At 47.6% G+C, this 19,350-nt stretch overlaps 1 protein-coding gene across 12 annotated transcripts in view; it reads left to right on the top strand.

The window, feature by feature from the left end:
• COL6A3 (collagen type VI alpha 3 chain) overlaps positions 1-17,395 on the top strand; it is a 63,570-nt gene extending 46,175 nt beyond the window's left edge. For 7 of the 12 annotated variants that reach the window (XM_052791843.1, XM_052791841.1, XM_052791840.1 and 4 more), the window contains 13 exons: positions 295-327; positions 435-483; positions 754-1,247; positions 1,881-1,980; positions 2,482-3,180; positions 4,409-4,517; positions 5,280-5,548; positions 6,788-7,048; positions 8,857-8,931; positions 11,100-11,279; positions 11,392-11,445; positions 16,145-16,315; positions 16,528-17,395. In XM_052791843.1, coding sequence (XP_052647803.1) covers positions 295-327; positions 435-483; positions 754-1,247; positions 1,881-1,980; positions 2,482-3,180; positions 4,409-4,517; positions 5,280-5,548; positions 6,788-7,048; positions 8,857-8,931; positions 11,100-11,279; positions 11,392-11,445; positions 16,145-16,315; positions 16,528-16,568 — 2,535 coding nt within the window. In that variant the 3' untranslated portion in view covers positions 16,569-17,395. The remainder of the gene's footprint in view (positions 1-294; positions 328-434; positions 484-753; positions 1,248-1,880; positions 1,981-2,481; positions 3,181-4,408; positions 4,518-5,279; positions 5,549-6,787; positions 7,049-8,856; positions 8,932-11,099; positions 11,280-11,391; positions 11,446-16,144; positions 16,316-16,527) is intronic. The other 5 variants (XM_052791832.1, XM_052791837.1, XM_052791836.1 and 2 more) reach the window with 5 other exon arrangements.
• Positions 17,396-19,350: the final 1,955 nt, after the last annotated feature.

Below are 19,350 nucleotides of genomic sequence, written 5' to 3'. Positions count from 1 at the left end.
ACCACACACAGGATATGGTCCATGACCAAATCCATGATGTAGATAGGCCAAGATGACTTGGCTTGCTTTGCACATGAACCTAGAGCATTGTAAATGTCCCTTTTGGGTTTGGCCTCGCCTAGGTTTACTCCTCACATGGGAAAACATTTCCCCCTGTTGCTGGAAACATGACTGAAAACAGGCAGGTTTTCCCTTAGCTTCTGCATGACCTGTGGTTAAATAATTATTCCAACTGGGTTCATGGGGCACTCTGAAAATGCACATTGCACTCAATTTTTCTTTATTTTTAAACAGGGACTTAAAGGCGATAAAGGAGAATCCAGAGATGTAAGTGTTGGCACAATTACTCTCTTGTTTTGAAATACTCTTTTGTTGGCTGTGTCACATATCTCTTTTTTTCCCTTTCTCCCTCACTTTCGTTTTATTTTCTAAAGCAATGTGCCCTTGTGCGGAACATCAAAGACAAATGCCGTGAGTACATCAGTGCTTTGCTAATTCCCTGTTTCTACCCTTATATGCCCATCATGTTACATGAATGGCACTGACCAAACTGCCTTTTTTTCCCCATCTTTTCCACAGCTTGCTGCTATGGTAAGTCACCTTCAGTCCTTTAAACCCCAGTGTGACTGCATGCCAGAATTGTTGCTCTCCCCACAGAGGTGATATGAATGATTTACTCCTGCCAAGGACATGGTCCTTGCACCCTGACAACTATTTGGGGCACTATTTTTTACCAACACATGTTTCTGGCAGGTCCCAAGGAGTGCCCTGTCTACCCAACCGAGCTGGCCTTCGCTATCGACACCTCCTCAGGTGTTGTGAGGGATGTTTTCAACAGGATGAAGCAAACCGTGCTCAGAGTGGTCAACAACTTAACCATCGCTGAGAGCAACTGTCCTCGGGGTGCCCGGGTGGCTCTGGTCACCTACAACAATGAGGTCACCACGGAGATCCGCTTTGCTGATGCCAGGAAGAAATCGAGCCTCCTCCAGCAGATCCAAAACTTCCAGGCGACCCTGACCACAAAGCCACGCAGCCTCGAGACCGCCATGTCCTTTGTGGCCAGGAATACCTTCAAGCGTGCCCGAAGCGGCTTCCTTATGAGGAAGGTGGCTGTCTTTTTCAGCAACGGGGACACGAGAGCCTCCCCGCAGCTCAACGACGCCGTGCTGCAACTGTACGATGCTGGGGTCATGCCCGTGTTCCTCACCAGCAGGCAGGACCCAGTTCTCACCAGAGCTCTGGAGGTTGGGGTCATTCACCCTTTCTTTCATTTTCTGCTCATGATCTCAGTCTGATTTGCTGGGGAGAGTGATGGCGTTTGCTCCTACAGGCAGTGGTTGGCTTCCACAGGCCTTTCAAGCACTTAACTCTGAGAAAGCAGTGCTGGCCAAACTCATCCAGCACATCTATTAGGAGATTAATCCATAACACGGTGCACGCTGTGAAACGCTAGTGAGGTTATGATGAGTCATTTGTTTCCCAGACCATGGTGCCAGGTGTGGTATGAAACAGAAGACAAGACAGTCCCCATAGCGAGAAAGGTCTGACAGAAAGGCAAATGGTGGGAAGGTGGAAGTACGGTAGCTTTGTTGGCAGAGGGAGAGCGGACATACAGAGATTTAAAGCAATAAAGAAGCTGCAGATGAGCACACCGAGCGCTGGTTCAAGTGCTTGACCCTTTTCTTGGAGTTTATGTCTCTAAACTAGTCCCACTAACTGATGTTGGGGGCATTAGGTTCCTCCAAATGGGATCCACCAAAAGCAGCGTGCTGAGTAGAGAATCTCTTAGAGTTGTGGATTGCCCTCCCCTACTTTGAGCTGAAAATAACAGAAGGCAGCATTACCAACACTATGTTTTTCTGTTTGTGTCTAACCAGATCAACAACACAGCGGTTGGACATGCAATTGTTCTTCCAGCCAGTGGCAGTCAGCTGAATGAAACTATCCAGAGGGTCTTGACTTGTCACATTTGTCTGGGTAAAGCATGCAATTTCTTCTCTATACAGTGCCAAATCCTTCTGGTCACGCAGCAGTCAGTTGTCAGTGGTGCAGAAGGGAAGCCCAGTTGGGAGTCAGCCCTTTTGCTGTTGAAGACAAGGGATGCACATTCTCAGGTTGAGCAGAAAACATTGGTGTTGTGAATGAGGCTCACTGGGCATTCTCCACTTTGTAAAGAGAAGCTCCTTTTTTGGCTGGTCCACTTTTACAGCCCAAACACCGATAGCTAAACACACCAAAATATGGCTGCCTGCCATTTATGACAGAGTGCTTCAGGGATCTGTTTGGACAAAGGAGCATGTAAAAATACTAAATGCATAACTGAATGTGTTTTGGGATGAAATGACTTTGGTATCAGGTAATGGACCAGTGAATGTCCATGGCTTGATAGTATTTCATATGACACAAGGGATTTTTGCAATGACGAGGGAGGGTCATCTTCAGTTCCTCCAGGTGAAACCTACTGTATTTCTTCTCTAGATGTGTGTGACCCTGATCCCATCTGTGGTTTTGGTAGTCAGAGACCTGTATTCAGAGACAGGAGGGCAGCCCCAACAGATGTAGACACTGACATAGCCTTCATCATGGATAGCTCGGAGTCCACCACCCCTCTGCAGTTCAACGAGATGAAGAGGTACATTTCCCACCTTGTAAGTAACCTGGAAGTCAGCTCTGAGCCAAGAGTATCTCAGCACCATGCAAGAGTGGCAGTTCTCCAACAAGCTCCTTATGAATACGAAACCAACTCAAGTTTCCCACCAGTAAAAACTGAGTTTTCACTAACTGATTATGGATCCAAAGAGAAGATCATTAATTACCTTCACAACCAAATGACCCAGCTCCATGGCACGAGGGCTATAGGAAGTGCAATTAAACACACAATGGCTCATATTTTTGAAAGTGCACCAAACCCTCGGGATCTAAAAGTCATGGTTCTGATGATGACCGGAAAAGTTAATAAACAAGAGCTTGAGAACCTGCAGAAGGTTGTTACAGATGCAAAATGCAAAGGGTACTTCTTTGTTGTCTTGGGCATTGGCAGGAAAGTGAATGCCAAGAATATCTATAGCCTAGCTAGCGAGCCAAATGATGTGTTCTTCAAATTGGTCGATAAACCAGGTGAGCTTCATGAAGAGCCCTTACTACGCTTTGGGAGACTGCTGCCGTCTTTTATCAGAAGTAAGTATAACATCCTGCAGCCAAAGTATTATGGAAGGGGCAACATATGACCTCAGAGGGGTTAATCTGTTGGTCTACTTGACTGTTGGTTGTGTGGGCTTTAGCCTGACCACCTCTTTGGGCAGTGGAACCCACTAAAGTTAGTCTCTTTTTATATGTTCTGTACTATTTGGTCTGTTTGTTGCTGCTCATAAGTCTACCTAGTTGAATATGTCTGGGTTTTGTTCACTTTGCCCTCCCCAGGCTATCCCATACAGTCTGTTGGTCTGCCAAGTAGAGTTTGCACTTCTATCTGGTTTGACTTGGTCTCTATGGGATCACCTGTGGGATCTGACCTAATCCTGCCTGGCTTGCTGGTCACATCTGCAACATGTCCCATAGGGTCTGGTCCTGCTGGGGCTTTTGGCCCAGCAGCCTGCTAGCACTCCCCCCAAGCTCCCTGAACACCCAGCAAATCTTTCTTCCCAGCTTCATCATAAACATCATGTCTAGCAGGCATTTGGACGGCTTGGGCTGAGGTCTGGAGTTACTGTGTGCAGATTTAAGGACCAGATGAACAGGATTCTTTGTTCAGGGATAAATAATACTGCTGTGTTTGGGATGTGCAGATGTGCCTTGAAAATTTGCATCTCAGTTTAGCTAGAGACCGCAGGCTGGATCTCCAGCTACAGCCAGCTGCCAGAGATCCTAAACAGACCTGGCCAGCAAGCACAAGAAACAGGCCTTTTCTAGGAAAGCTAGGTATGTCAAAAAAGTCCTGAAAATCAGTCTACTGGTCTAATAAACCACTGATTCAGGAATATCTTGCACTAAACAGGAAGCAAACGAGCACATTTTTCCCTTGGAATAAATGCTTAGGTTTTCTCAGTTTGCTTTTTCCATTTACTGCTTGCAGGGGTCCTGGAAACTTCTAACACTTGAAAAAGTATTAACTGTGTGGTTGGAAGTGCCTTGTTATAAGAAAGCTGTTTACATGTGACAGACTAAGACACACAGCCCTCTGTTATCTTGTAGTTACTGCTCTCATGTTTGTAAACTGGAATAACAAATCTCCCAGCCCAGGATGCTGCAGTAACCACACCAAAAGTCAAGAGATATTCCATAGCTTTTATCAGAGCAAGCAAGAAGAGGGGTTTTTAAATCAACAAGAAATATATGTAAGGTGTTGTTGGTAGGTAACCACCATCCACAACACCACTGTTTAATGCCAGGCTCTCTCTGTCTGTAGGCGACTTTGCTTTCTACCTGTCTCCAGAGATAAGGAAACAGTGCGAGGGGCTCCAGAGTGATCAGCAAGCCAAGAGACAGAGCCCCGGGCACGCCGGGCATAAAGTAGTGTAAGTAGTGGCTGTCTGCGAAAGAACGAGCTTTGCTAACAGCCTGTCTGGGCAGGAAGCCTTCACTTCCCAGTCTCTGTTTGGAAAAAGAAACTTCAATGCTAACCATCAGGATTATCAGCATTTTACTAGTTCTTTTAGTGCTGTGTCAAAAGAGCAATGGATATATCTACTAGAGAAGGGTAGACAAGTACACATAATTTTAAATTTGGGTTAAACTTCATATTTATACACGTATAAAGGATATGAAGGAGGTATATGCTACTGTCATCATGCACGTCAGGAATTTCCAGAAATTACTATTAATTTTTAATTTGGAGTTTTCCACTCAACAAACTATTTTCAGAGGCTGGGCTGCCCTGGACTATCTGATATCCAGGATCCATCATATAATATATACTAATATTTTCTGAACAGAAGTGAAAGCTTGTGTCACCAGGACTCACTCATCGCTGGCACAGAGCTGTCCTGGCTTTGGAAGGTTAAGCCCCCTGAAATCAGGCATGCTACAGAGCTGCCTATTGAATTTACTCTTCTGTGTGTAAAGTTGGTGTATAGACAGACTTATGCCCCAAGGGATAGGCAGTGCTCTGCAGCACTTTTCACTGCTTGGCTGTGGGCCTTTCTAAAACTGACAAAGACTATTGACCTTGGGGCGGGGGGTGGTTCTTGCCGATGGTTTCTATGTCAACTCCTCTCCACTTTCCAAATTCTGCTTATATGGGGGAAAAAAAGCCGCATCAGCTGCTTTTGCTTTGACAGGTACGCAGCACCCAACGCGACCATAAGCCGGACCCTCAGTGCCAGCACCACAGTCAGTGCGAGCATCAAGCCTGTTGCGAGCACCAACACCCGTGCCAGAACCACCACAGCCCAGACCAGAGCCACTGGCCAGACCACAGCCAGCACCACTGTCCAGGTGAACGCCACCACGCAGAGCGCAGCAAGCACCGCCACCCACACCAAAGCCACCGGCCGCACCACCACAAGCACCACGGCCGCCGCGGCAGGTGGCAGGAGAAGACAAGGCAGTACGTGAAAGGCTCTCCCCACGCGAGCAGCACCTCTCGCTTGTCTGTACAGCAGGGGGTTGTGGCTTTTCTTCCTCCCTGCGAGGATTATTCCTATGGGAAATGTCACCAAAAGGCTAAATTTCATGCTTGCAGAAACAAATTTTTAGGTGCAAAACTGGAAATCTGCACTGGGGGGGTTAAGGCTTTGTCAACTTGAATTGAGAAGTTTGTGCAAAACTGGGTGGGGGCCAGGCTGCCTCTAGGCAAAACACAAGCAGGACGTCTAAACACGGGACAATTCATCCTCTGCTGCCTAGCTCAGTAGCACAGCGACAGAGCACTTCTCTTTGTAGTGTGGCCCATTTGCTTTCTGTGTTTTCCTCGTAGCATTACCCCTTGGCTAAGTTTTGCTATTTATGGTGTTTCATACAATGGCATTGTTTGAATTCTCCATCAGCTAATATAAATAGCTAGTTCATCACTGAATCAGTGTAGAGACCTATTCAGGAATGCTAAAGCTCCTTCAGGTGAGTACAGTTCATGTAAAGGAGTTTTCCCATATGTTTTTGCAAGGGGGTGCAGGCAGCTCTGCACTAGCTGAACAAGTAACAAAGAACTTGTGTCAAAGCACAGGGATGCTTAATCAGTCAATGAATGCATGTCCCCATATAAATAATAAATAAAAAGCAATAAATAAAAGCAAGCAGCTTTCGCAAGGTTAATGCTTTCATCAGCTTGCAGGGAACAAACATTTCTGGGTGCTTCTTGCTCCACTGTTGCTTCCAAGCAGCATTTACAAAGGTCTCATCCAATACTCTGCCGTAGCAGGAAAACCTTTCCCTAATAGCTTCTTTGACCTGTTCAATCTTAAGCAGGCTTTTCTTGAAGATCTTTAGTAGCTCAGTGAATCCGTTGCACCCTAGAGAAGGATCTGACTGGACACGTTCACAGTTGTTGGGAAAGTTGTGCTGGGAATTGCATTTCAAGCTGTGTAAATCTCATTAAAAAAATTATTAAAAAATAAATAAACCACTGGGTAAATCATCTAGGCTATGAAAAAAAGGCTCCCTGCAGTGTGCTGGCTTGGGCATCTGAGATAGCAAAGTCACAACCTGGTTTGCACATGCCACAACTGGCTGCAGATAAATTTATTTGCTGTGGACTGGGAAGGAGATCCTGCAGCACTGAGACACTTTTTCCTTGAGACCTTTCCTCTTCAAGTCTTCGTTTAGCGTTTCTTCTGGTTTTGCATTGCAGCCAAGACCCACGACATCCAGATCACAGATGTCACCGAGAACAGTGCCAGGCTGCGCTGGGCCAGCCCCGAGCCACACAACGGCTACGCTTTTGATATCACCGTCACCTTAGCACATGACCACTCTCTCGTGCAGAAGCAAAACCTGACTGGCACTGAGCATGTCATCCGAGGACTCAGAAGCGGACAGAAATACCTTGTTGTCATTACCGGCTACCAGAAATCCCAACCTAAAGTAACCTACACAGGGACATTCAGCACAAGTAAGTACCTCTTAAGGAAAACACACAAACATTTATTTTTTCATAAAAGGGACACAAAAAATGGGAAAAAACCATGTAAGGGACAGGGAATCAGTTGATGCCAACGATCCCAGCCCTGGCGATGCTCAGTTGTGTCACTGCAATTTTGGCATCCTCCAGTCCAGCAGCAGGACCCTGTTACGAAATGCTGCGAATGCGTTTCTTTGGCAAATGCAAGTTGACACTTCAGTGGTGCTAAATTGACACAGATTGTGGGAGAATTAAAGCCAGTCCCAGAGGGGCGATCGTCTTACTGTGCATGCAGGAGTCTTTGCACAATGGGTCTTGGTGGGGTCCAGTCGGCATTGCTGTAATTAATAATAAGAGTCAAACTGGGTTAATACAGAATAAATTCAGTCCAGCCTGACTGCAAAATAAGCAAGAAAATCTTCTCCAATCGCCATTTCCATAGCCACCTATCTGCTTCGCATACTATATTATCCAACCCCCCCCCCCCCCAAAGAGGAGATTAAATGGAGGGTTTAGTCCTTTGGGGATCCAAGCTACATGTGTACAGATCACATGTAAACCTCACCAAACCCTTTGGCATGGCCAAAAGTTGCTATGTAAGACACAGCCAATTTTTTTATATATATATATTTTGGCATAGAGGTGACTTGGCTTGGTGGTGTGGAGAAGTTTGCGCTGGTCCTGCCAGCGCTGCATTTGGCTTCTTCTGGCACTTCAGAGCCAATTTCAGTGCCCATGGAGAGCCTTTCCACTGGCTTCAGTGGGTTTGGATCAGGTCTGAAGTCTCTTACCTTCACGAGCAATAAACATGCCCACAAAAATGTTGAGAAAAGACATCAATGTGTAGAAGCAACATTTGCATGCGCTGACTTGGAGCTCTTGATGCACAGGGAAGCTGCATTTCACATAGAGTAAATCTCAAATGGGAATGAATTGGGTAGGCAGTGGTGACACCACATTTGCTCACAGGCTGTGACCTGGACAGTGGGAAGGACAGTCCCTCTTACCCACACCCATGCCCTCCACCAGAGAAAAGCAAATCCAACCCTTCCTGTGGCTGCAGCCCCCTCCAGCCCCACGGAAAATGAGCCACAGGTTGCCCTGGGAAGGGGCGTGATGCCATAGGGTGCAGTCATGTAGAGCATGATGCAACATGAACCATGTTCTCTTTTCCATCACAAGGGTTTTCTTCCCCCAGTGACAATCCTCAACAACATAGTTCCTAGAGGGATGTGAGGCCTTGATGGGAGGAGTGTGGTCAAGGAGGGGCATGCAATGCATGGACAGTCCTTGAGGGCTGCAGGGGAACAAGAGAAGATCCATCATGGACTATTTGGTCCCCTGCAGGATGCCATTTTTTTTCTGCCATCTTTAAGGCCAGAGGAGCAAAGCTAAACTGGTGAGAGAGAGGCCATATCCAGCTCCTTCAGCCCTGCCCAGTAGCAATCTGTGGGGTGAGTGGAGGCCATCCAAAGCAGTTGCATGGGCCCCTGAAGATGCTCCTTTGCAGTCACCCCTGAGGATAAGCCCGACCACACAGCAGAGCCGCTGACTGAGGACAGCAAGGCAAACTCGTCCCTGTGCGGCTGGGTGGTTGTGGATTACTCATCCTGTCAGCTGCCTCCAATAAACATTTCTGAAATGTATGTGCTAGGGTAAACAGATCCAGACCCGACTCCCGCGACTTGTGTGGGTCCCCTGTGCTGCAGCTGGGGCCAGTGAGTTTGTTTATGGCTGCGCCGAGGGCACTGCTGCAGATCCCCTTCCCCTTGGCTGACCCTGCTGCTTCTTCCCCCCAGAGACCCAGGCACAGCCAAAGGTGTCCCTGGCCAACATGATGCTCAACACCGAGCCGCTGGAAGGGCCTGAGAGTGGTGAGTATGGGTGATGGTGGGAGTGCTGGTCTGGGGGGCTCTGCCAGGACCCCCAGCAAGAGCCTGGCCATTTGCACTGGTCTTCCCCTTGCCTGCACCTAAACCCATCCTTTCTCAGAGCCCCGCTAAGACCAAAGGATCTGCGAGTCTTTTGCTCTGCAGAGCCAACAGATCATGATGTAGACGACATCCTTGGCCACGCGGGTCTGAGCCATGTATTGGGGTGTCTGCCCCATGCTGGAGCCAGAGCCCCCTGAAGTTGCTATGATCTTAATGGGGGACTCAAACTGGGTCCTGTTTCCATCACAAGGATGGGAGGTGAACCAGGGCCCAAGCGCTGGCCTCTCTCCAGGGACAAGCTGTGCCCCATGGCCTCCCTGGCATGTGTAGATGCAGGTGTGGATGCAGAACATCACCTGATGCTTGCTTGCTCCCTCTTTCTCCATTTGGGGCAAAGAATAGGTCTTGGCTCCTTGGTTTAACACACAGGTCTCAAGAAGGGCGTGACCAACAGCCAGGGATTGCAGAGGAGTTAGTGTCAAACTTTTGCATAAATTTGACTAATTGGTAGCCTCCTTCCAGTTTCACCCATCTGCCCATCCCCTGTTTCTCTGTCACCAGTGGTGTATGTCGTAAACTGCTAAATGAGCGAGCTATCAGCTCCTACTCTGTTGTTAATACTGTTAACCTGTGTTAATAACCCATAAGCACTGTAGCTGTTACTATGTCATCTCATTGCTTTTGTTGACATCAAGCTCATTATATCGGCACTATAACACTCCATTGTACTGTAAGTGCCAGGCTGCAACCCTTCCTCCAAGGGGCTGGAAGGGCTATCAGCCTTCATAAAGCAGCACAGGCACAGCCCTGTCACAGGCACCAACTATGGATCCGGCATCCAGAACTCATCCCTGAATCTTCACTCTCATGTTTTTCTTCAAGCATTTTGCTTGCCCTGTGGTTCATTTTCTTCCTGAGGTGGTTTGAGAGCATGTGGAGATACTGCTGCTCAGTGTGTTCAGCCAACAAGAGTTGCAAAGCTGCTGTTGGGGTCTGGCTCCTCGCATTGAAAGGGATGAGCATGGACCTCATGCCTGGCTGGTGGTACCACCGGAGCTTGCTGCAGCGGAGGGGCTGAGGGCTTGCTCCTGGCAGGGACCATCTAATTTCTGCCTTGCTGCATGTCCCATCATCCCACCATTCCCATGTGTTCCCACTCATTGGGTCCCTCTCCCTGGCACTGACATCCCCTCTGAAGCCTTCACTTGGCTTGTCCCCACCAGGTGACACGCACCCCCATGGCTTTGTTTAACCCATTCTGTGCCAGCCCTTTGGAAACAAGGTGTGTAGGTCTGCCTGAAGGAAAATGGATGTGCTGTGTGCTCCCTCTGTGCTTCAACGCAGACCTCGCAATCTCAGCTCCTCTTGTTGACCCGCTTGCAGCAAATGCCTCTGCCCGAGGATTTATGGCAGCCAGCAGTTTGGGGGAAACATTCCCCAAGGATGCTAATCTGAAGTTTTTCAACAGGCTAAGGACATTAAACAGGGCAGGAGATTTGGGATGGGTTGTGTAGCTGAGTCTTTTCTAGTTCTCTGTGCAACGGGAGAGGCCCATGCATAAATCTTCCGACAGACCTCGGAGGAAGCCCCAAATTCTGCCCTCCTTATATAGGCAAAGCAGCTCCTAGCATGGATGGCCTATCTTTGCTAATAAAAAGTCTGGGATTTGGACCTCAATTATCATTTCTGGGCAGGAAAGGAACATATGTTTAAAACCTCATCAAGCCTTAAAGTCTACCAGGTGCAGCCTGCCTTTAGAGATAAAATAAACACACTTAAGGATTTAAAGTTACTGCCAAGACAAACAGCTTTGAAAATAGATGGGGGAAGTTGTGTGAGGGCCCAATCCTGTGTGCACCAGTGGGGAGTAAGGGGCTCCCACCACCTTGGTTCAGGGACTTTGGGCTTGGATGTGCAAAGAAATGAAGAGCAGGGAGAGGCAAGCTGGAGGCTGGGGAAGGTTTGCATTTAGCAAAAGAAATCACACAACAAGGAAATGCCACTAGTCCTGTACCGGGCTTTTTTGCTTTTTTTCTTTTCAATCTCTTTGCTTTTTCAGCTTTTAACCCTTTCAGAGTCACTTAACCTTTGCACCTTTTGACATGCAGATTGGCCAGACCCTTGCTTGCTGGACTTTGACATGGGCATGCAGTGCAAGGACTATCAGATTGTGTGGTTCTTTGACTACAAAAACAAGATCTGCAGCCAGGGTTGGTATGGTGGCTGCGGTGGTAATGCCAATAGATTTGAGGCCGAAGCTGAGTGCATTAGCAAATGCTTAAAACCATGTAAGTACCGTGTGGGGATTAATCCTTTTGCATTTTATCATATTGTCAAATAATGTTTGGATTGGAGAGAAAATGTTGTTTAAAATCCAAACCCACGCACTTTCTCCTCCAGCAGCAGCTGAGAAAGCCATGCAGCAGCCACCCCTTGAGAAAAGATTGTCATCAGGTAACACCCCCCCAAAAAAATATCACAAACCAAAGCAAATCCATTATTTCACCTTCACCATTTCATAGCATGCATCCAAGCTTGTCCAATACAAGATCACCAGTAGTATAGACCTGGTTTTCATTTGCTCCTTGACATGACCATGCCCTACCATCTGCTTTGCATGAACAAATCACCTTGCATGCGTGTTGTCACACCAAGACATGTTGTGTTTGCACGACCTGAGTGCAAACCACAGCTATATGGCAAAATCAGGCACTGGATTTCATGAGAAGCATGGGGTTGCTGAACTGGAGCGTGGCACGGTCCCAAAGCAGTTTCTGTCATCACTGCATGACTAGCAATGCCACCATTCAGTAGTGTGCCTTTGCTGAGATGCAAAGAATTGCAAATGTTTCACTGCCTGTAACCAAAACACTTGACGGAAAATTACTCTATGGGGCCTGGGTCTTGTGTGCAGATATTTTCCTTTTGCACCAAAAGATAAAAATCAAAGTTGAGGGAGGAGCCCACAGGAAAATGGCAATGACCTCCTCTCCTCAAGGAGTTTCTGAGATTAAGGGGTTGTGTTTGCAAACCTCTTCAAGACCTGGGAAGGAAGTAGAGACTTGCAATCACCTGTGTTGGTTCAGCAAGGGGTTGGGATGGGAACCTGACCCCAGAAAAGCCTTGCTGTCATAGCATCTTCCCCCTTCTAGTGGTGTTTCAAGGCCCTTTGCAGAGACGGGAGGGAAACCTAGGAGTGAGGCAAGCTCTGGTACCTAATGGCAGGGCTTTAATCCTCGTAGGGGCATGACAGGGTTTGAAAAGTCAAACTAAGGTCTGCCCCCCCCCCCAATTTGATTTTCTTAGGTGTGTTTTAGGCTCCCCAAATCAGACTTGAGAATTTTTGTCAAAATTGTCAGTGCAGCCTGAGTCCAGCTGTGGGTGCCCCTGCCGAAACATGCAGGCAAGTGAGGAGGGGGCCACCACCAGCCATGGAAATGCCTGGGGTGGCAGCTGCTTGCAAAAGGAGATTGCAAGGTGCTTCTGGGCTGCAAACAGGCATCATGGACAAAGGTCCATTGGTTGCAGTTTGAGGACTTTTCAGCCAGAGGAAGCAGTGTACGGCTTGTGCGGAAACCTGTACCTTCAATCTAGAGCAGAATTTCATCCTCACAGAGCAGGGAAGCTTCCGTGATGTGTTTTTCTCCAGAGGGTGCATGTTTCTGCTAGCCCCATCCCACAGGCCAGCCCCTTCTGATCATCATCACATGCCTTGATGATGTTTCCAGCAACTGTTGTTCAGGCTAAAGTGATATTTCATGAACTTGGCGCCATTCTGCCCTGGGCAGATAGTCAAGAAAAGCAACTGAGGGGCCCTGGAGGGATGCTTGCATCTCTGCCCGCCCCGCGCTATTCACCACTTTATTCTCTTTTCATTTTCTGCAAAACCAGAGCTTGAATCCACCATGGAAAAAGAGACACAGGAGTTCATGTGCAGCTCAGCTTTTAAAATGCTGGGCGTTGGGTCAAGCTCTCGGTTCAGCCTACACCAGGTACCGGAGCAAGGTGCAACACTGAGAAATGAGCTGCTCTCCCAAACCTTAGGGCTCTTTGGGTGCAAAAACATGCACCAGACCCACCTCCCCTTTGAAGCCTTTTAAATGCTGTGGTAACCTTTAATTATTGAATTTTTAGATATAGATTTTTTTATTATTATTTTTTTACCATGACAAAATTAACTGTAAATGCAACTGAGGAGCCCAGACACATTTTCTCCATGGGATGAATTAAACCCCTGGCTTATGGTGGCTGTCCCCATCTTTTGAACCAGCCAGAGCCAGCCACACCTTAAAACACATTTTAGCCCCCTAGTTCTTGCTCTCCATCAATTCTTTCAAATTTTTGGTTAAGCTTTTGTTTCATTTATTGTGTTTTGGGCTTGGGATTTTTGGTAGTGGGGGAGGTTTGAGTTAAAATGCCATCCAGTGGTTCAGCCAGAGGAGTTACTAGATGGTGTTTGATGGTGCTCTGAAACTGAAGAGTGGCACAAGTCCACACAGTGTGAATATTAGGGCAGGCGAACGGAAGATTACAATACAAGTGAATTTTCAGCAGTTTTCCTGAAGCCAGATCTGCCTCTAAAGTGCTGGTTGAATTTCCCTGTGCATCTGCTGATCCTGAAGGCTGCTTCCACTCAAAGGGGATGAAGGGGGGTGAAAGCTGGGCTGTCTGGATGCCATGCCACAGAGAAAAATTATATTATACCTCCCATCAGCTGAATGTTTTGATTACTGGTTGGATTCCCGAAAGGGTGTGCAGGGTTTCGGATAGGGTCATTCTTGTATTCACATCTGCTGGTTTTCAGTGTTTTGGAAGGCAGGGAAGAAGGGAGATGGACTTTGAAAAAGAAAGGAAAAAAAAAAAAAGTCTGAATATAAAAAGGCAAAGAGCCTGCCAAAGGCATGGGGAAGCTTTTAGCTGTAGGAGCCCAAAAGCAAAGCTGAATTGGACAGTCTATATTGATTTCAAATTCCAAGGAAAAACGGAGATTAAAAAAGAAATCCTGCTTCAAAAAGCTGCATTTAGAACAGGACAATGGGCAGAAGCATCCCTTCAGACATGTCTCCTCTCTCAGAAAGGACATATTCCCAGCTCCTCCTATTTAAACAGTAAACCCACTGCTCAAACAAACCACCCAATCTCCATCATGACCACAGCATGGACCACTTGAGTCTGACCCCTTTGACGACAGCACTGTTCTGGCAGCAATCCGTTCAGTCACTCACAGCACAGAAGGACTCCTGCATGCAGAAGAAGAGGGAAAAAAGCAACTAAAATGAGTGGGCAGAAAGGGTTTAGATGTTTGGCAGGGTCTACCCAGAAGCATACCTGTGGCTGGGCTGCAAGGTCCCTGACACTGGGCTGGGCATTTCCGTGTCCATCCCGGGAGCATCCCGGCCTCGCTGCAGCGTTTCTGGGCTCTGGGCAGCTGCCAGCACCAGCCGCAATTTCCTTTAAAGTAAACCCGTTGCCAGGGCTTTCTTATTGCCTAGGGTCCATTGCCAGACCTACTTTCTAGTTGGGATTTCAGGGATAATCTTCTGCGCCTTTCTTCTCGTTAAAACTTGAGAAGGGTTTAGTATGCTTTTGCTTTCATTAGGCCCCAAAGAAACTCGCTGGCAAATGCACCTTTTTATATATTCACCCTATATCTATATACTCTTTCCTATTCGTGGGTATGTTGGAGCTCTGTTTCTGGTAGGACAGAGGCCTGGTAAGATCTCTCAGCCCCTTGCAACTAGTGGCCAATTGCTTTTTCTTATTGGTTGGGACAGGCAGAATCATAGAAAAGTGAATATAAAATTATTTTTTACCAGCATTGAGCTCTTGATCTCACAAAATCCTGCCTTCACGTGAGCAATCCGAGGATCACAGCTAGTTCAGGCACCTTTGCTGTTAGCAGAGAGCTATTTCTGGGGGCACTGTGTGATTTGGAAGGGGGCTACAGAAGGCTTGGGGCTGTTAACCACAATTTCAGACAAGTCTGTTAAGTAGCTTGATTTCTGGCACCTAGTTTACAAAAGGCATGATCCTAAGACAAGATTATCAGAAGATAACTTCAAGACCTGAATTTCCCCAGCAGTCATTGCTGGTGTACTCCATACCCATTGATTTAGCTTTGCTTCTGGAAAAAAAAAGAAGGTAAAGGACCTTTTTTTTCTTAATTCAAAAAGGGGTCCTGATTGCAAATACCCCTCTAGTAAGAGGAATTCCACACTTTGCCTGTCTGACTCCCCCTAATCCCAATTCATTTTTCGGTGCTGGCTGTTATACTGATTTACTTGTTTGACTGATGACTGACTTACGATTTTTACGCATGCCCAAGGCTGGACAGCAAGAGCTTGAAGGCATACCACTGGTAAGGGCCAGCGATGAGCATGATACCAGAAATTTTTGGGATCTGCCTGACTCAGGGCTATGGTAACAAGGCTTTTCCAGGACAAACCGTGATGGCTGATGGTTATGCCATACTGAGCAGAGGTGGCACGAGCTGCTTCTACATCCCTGTGTGCAAGGGATGCCTTGTTTGTGACTTCATGGTAAATTAGTGGCTGATATCAGAGTCTTTTATTTTATTTTTTAAAAAAATCTATTTGGCAATTTCATTTTAACACATTCAAGTACTTTGTTATTTTGTTCCTTGCTTACTCAGCAAGGGATGCAGAATGTCACGGGGCAGTGTGTAGTAGGTCCAGGAGCATCTTCAGTTAGAAGACCTCTCTTTTTGAGGGAAGACAGTATTTTTAATGGGAAAATGATGGTGCCAATACTTTTTCCCTTGCAGCCCAGCCAGTCCTCTCCCAGTTCTGAGACCTGCCAACTCATTTCCTGCAAATCCAGGGGATTTGCAGACAACCGCTGCTGTGCAGCACTCCTTTATCTCAGCATCGCTCCACGAATGCATGACAGCAACATGGCTGAGGGCTTGTGGATCAGGGCTGGTGACCTCCAAACAAAGACCTTCTCTTTGCAAACTAAGAGATGGGATCTAGTCACAGGAGATGTGCAAAGTCTATGCTGCGGTTGCCCTTTCCAAGCTTGCATGCCAGCCCTTCTCGCAGGCATTTCTCTGCCATACAAATACATTCAGAGAGGCTGTGTTTCTCCCAGGAGTGCTATTGCTGACTCTTCTTGCTCCTGCTTTTATCTGCAGTCACAGATATCTGTCGGCTGCAAAAAGATGAGGGGACCTGCAGGAACTTTGTGCTGAAATGGTATTATGACCCTGAGACCAAGAGCTGCGCCCGGTTCTGGTACGGCGGCTGCGGAGGCAACGAGAACAGATTTAACACACAGAAAGAATGTGAAAAAGTTTGCGTCCCTGGTAAGCAGCATACGTGCAGCTGGAGAGGGGGCCAGCCAAGTCCCTGGCATTTCCAGTCCGGTACATGGCTGGGGTGAGCTTGGTTGTTGTGCTCTGAGCTCCATAGCAAGTCCTGGCAATTAACTCATTTACACTCCCTCAATGTCCTGCACGGCTTTCCATGAGTGGAATAACCTCATTTATTTTTCTCTTTCTCCACAAAACCTTTTCAGGTAACATCAACCCTGGCGTGGTGACAACGATAGGAACATAGAGCCAGCGACCTGTCAACACATACCTCTGAGACAGCCAGGAGCATCAGCTGTTGCCACCTTACCCCTATAGAAGCTAAGGGTATAGACTACCTTGCACTGTACTATTTCATGCTTTTAACTTCCAAGCAAACCTTGAAGAAAGTGTTTTGCTGCATGACCTACCAATATGGTGCTAAACTGTTTGTGGACTGAGTGCTACATGTGTCCGGGTTATATTGTATAGCTTCAACATTACCAAATATTTACCTAATTGCAGATTGTTATTGTCTCTGAACATGTCTCTAAATTACCCTTTCTTTCCGATTCCGGCATCCTGCCTATCTAAGGCACTGTAAAAATGAGACAAAAAACCCCCCATAATAATTTCACTGCAACTGTTATGTGCTTGCTTTTATTGTTTTCATAACTGAGCATAACTTTACAGGGGAAGCCTTCATGTAAGAGAGTAGCTACTTCTGATAAACAAGCGATTCAATTTTTCATTCTTCTTTTTTTTTTTTCTCTTTTTGCTGGATTAGATTTCAAACTAGATCTCTTGTATGCATTTGTAACATACATGGCCAACCGAACTAGCAAGGAAAAGGAAGCAAGGTTTCCAAATGCAAATGCACTGCTGGGACCAAGGCCTCAGTTAAAAAAATTTTAAATTGTGGTGTAGGATGCCTCCGGCATTCTTCTGATGTTATATGTTTTATAAAATACAAAGCAAAGCAATCTGGGGAGGCGGGGTGGTGGGTGGGAGGGGAATTTTATTTTTATTGTGGATTCTGTGTCAGGAGTCTATACAAAGAACTTTTAAATAAAGTCTAATGGAGGTTTTGAGAAACTCGTGGTTTTGACTTTGTAAAAGCCATGGTGGGCATCACTGGAATAATTTTCCAGGGTCTGAAAAGCATTTATTTGGAGGGAAATCCCACTGGCCCTTAAAGGGAGGATGGATGTAGTATGGATATTCAGGGGGACATCATTGAGGTGCTGCCTGTAACCTGGAATTTTCCAGCTTGGAAAAAGGTAGAAACTGAGATATCTCAGTTGTGGAATCTCCATCGTGGAGGAATTTAAACTCAGCTGGACATGGCCCTGAGCAACCTGGCCTCAGCTGGCCCTGCTTTGAGCAGGGTGTTGGACCACAGGCATCTGGAGGTCTCTTCTAACCTGCCTGACTCAATGACCCCATGGGCATTTTTGGGTGTCTCCTCTGCTGTCCACAGCCATGATGATTTTTACCCCAGGGTATTCCTGTCCTTATCTGAGCTCACCCAAGGAAGCCAAAATTCACAGAAAGAATGCACATTTCCCTGCCCCTCCAAAAAGTCCCCCTAAGAGCATGAAGCAGATGAACTTGATGCCCCCCAGGGCACGGGGCACCTCTGGGCTGTGGGGCTGAGGTCCTAAATTTCCCTAAGCCTCAGCTGTGGTCTGCAGGTGGGGGCTGAGAACACCTCCCATGGCCCGGTGGAGGTGCTGAGAAGGAAGACGTGAGCCTTGCAGGCACACATAGAAGGGGCAGCTGAATGCCAAAACCAGAGCAGGTCCACAGGGTTGCATTGGTTAAATCTTGAAAAGGAGACCAAGCCTACGATTTAAGGCTTAGCCAGTGTCTTCCTCCGTGGGTCAGGGTGGGACTGTCATGAGGAGAAGGCAACCTGGTGCTCACCTGCCCCATACTTTGGGGTGCTACTTTCCCAAGCACTTCAGGTGGGTCTTCAAGGACCATGACATGAGACACTCCACGTGTGTCGTACATGATGCCTTTGAAAGCAGCCGTCCCAACAGGACAATTTGCCTTCCGTAACACCATTTACAAGGCTAAATTAAGCTGGCCAGGCACCTCAGGTTCCCCATTCAATGCCGCATATGATCCACAGGGGTCAAAGAGGCACACCTTGACTCGTCCATGTGCAGATTCCTTGTGGCAAGGGGAGTGAGTAGGGCTGCTCTGGGCTTTGTCCCTGCAGGGATTTACATTTTTAGGTGTCCCAGCTTTTATGCCATTCCTGGCACGTGGAGCAGCCCAGCTCCCAAAATTTCCCATCAGTACCAAGCCACTTGTGCAGGACTTGGGGATGGCAAGGACACTGCTCGACTGGGGATGAGCCGAGCCCCGGCAGCTACACTTGCGAAGCTGCGCTGTTTATTCGGCACCCTCTCTGAGCACATCACAAGGCCTTCTTTAAAAAAGAGGGGAATGGGTAACTTTTTTAAAATTTATTATTATAATTGGCTCTTGCAATGGCTGCACCCAGCTGTGGCTGCTCTGGAGGACAGAGCAGCCTGCCCTGCATTTCACCGTGCACGGGGGCATGCCCAAGACCCCCTCTTTTGCTCTCAGGGAGTATAAAAATTGCAGCTAGGTTAAAGTGACCCGCAAATCACCCTTCCCTCCAGCCTCCCACCCCTCTGCAGCACAGAAGAGGTTTTCCCAATGCCAGTGCTGCCTCCATTTCCCGGGAAACATGCTTCCGATGGGCTGTGCAGCGCTCCGGGATGCGAAGGTGCAGCCCGGGCTTTCACAGTGTGCCAGGGGGAGCAGGCGGCTTGGGAAGGGGGCCCCCCATCACCTTCTATCCCATCCCATCCCATCCCTGGGGCTGCGGGGTGTTGCAGTCACCTCTCCCAAGCCTTTTAAGGAAGCACGTTACTCCCTGGGCCCCCGGCCAGCAGCCACACAGGGTTACACATGGAAGTCATCTGCAGCTGGGAGCGCATCTGCCAGCGTGGCTGCGGGACCAGACCAGGAGTAAAAATAGCTCAGCCCAGCCCAGCAGAGCCCCAAGCAGC

The sequence above is a fragment of the Harpia harpyja genome, chromosome 7 (genome assembly GCF_026419915.1).
Source record: "Harpia harpyja isolate bHarHar1 chromosome 7, bHarHar1 primary haplotype, whole genome shotgun sequence".
Taxonomy (NCBI): domain Eukaryota; kingdom Metazoa; phylum Chordata; class Aves; order Accipitriformes; family Accipitridae; genus Harpia; species Harpia harpyja.
This window is presented reverse-complemented; position numbering and strand designations above follow the sequence as displayed.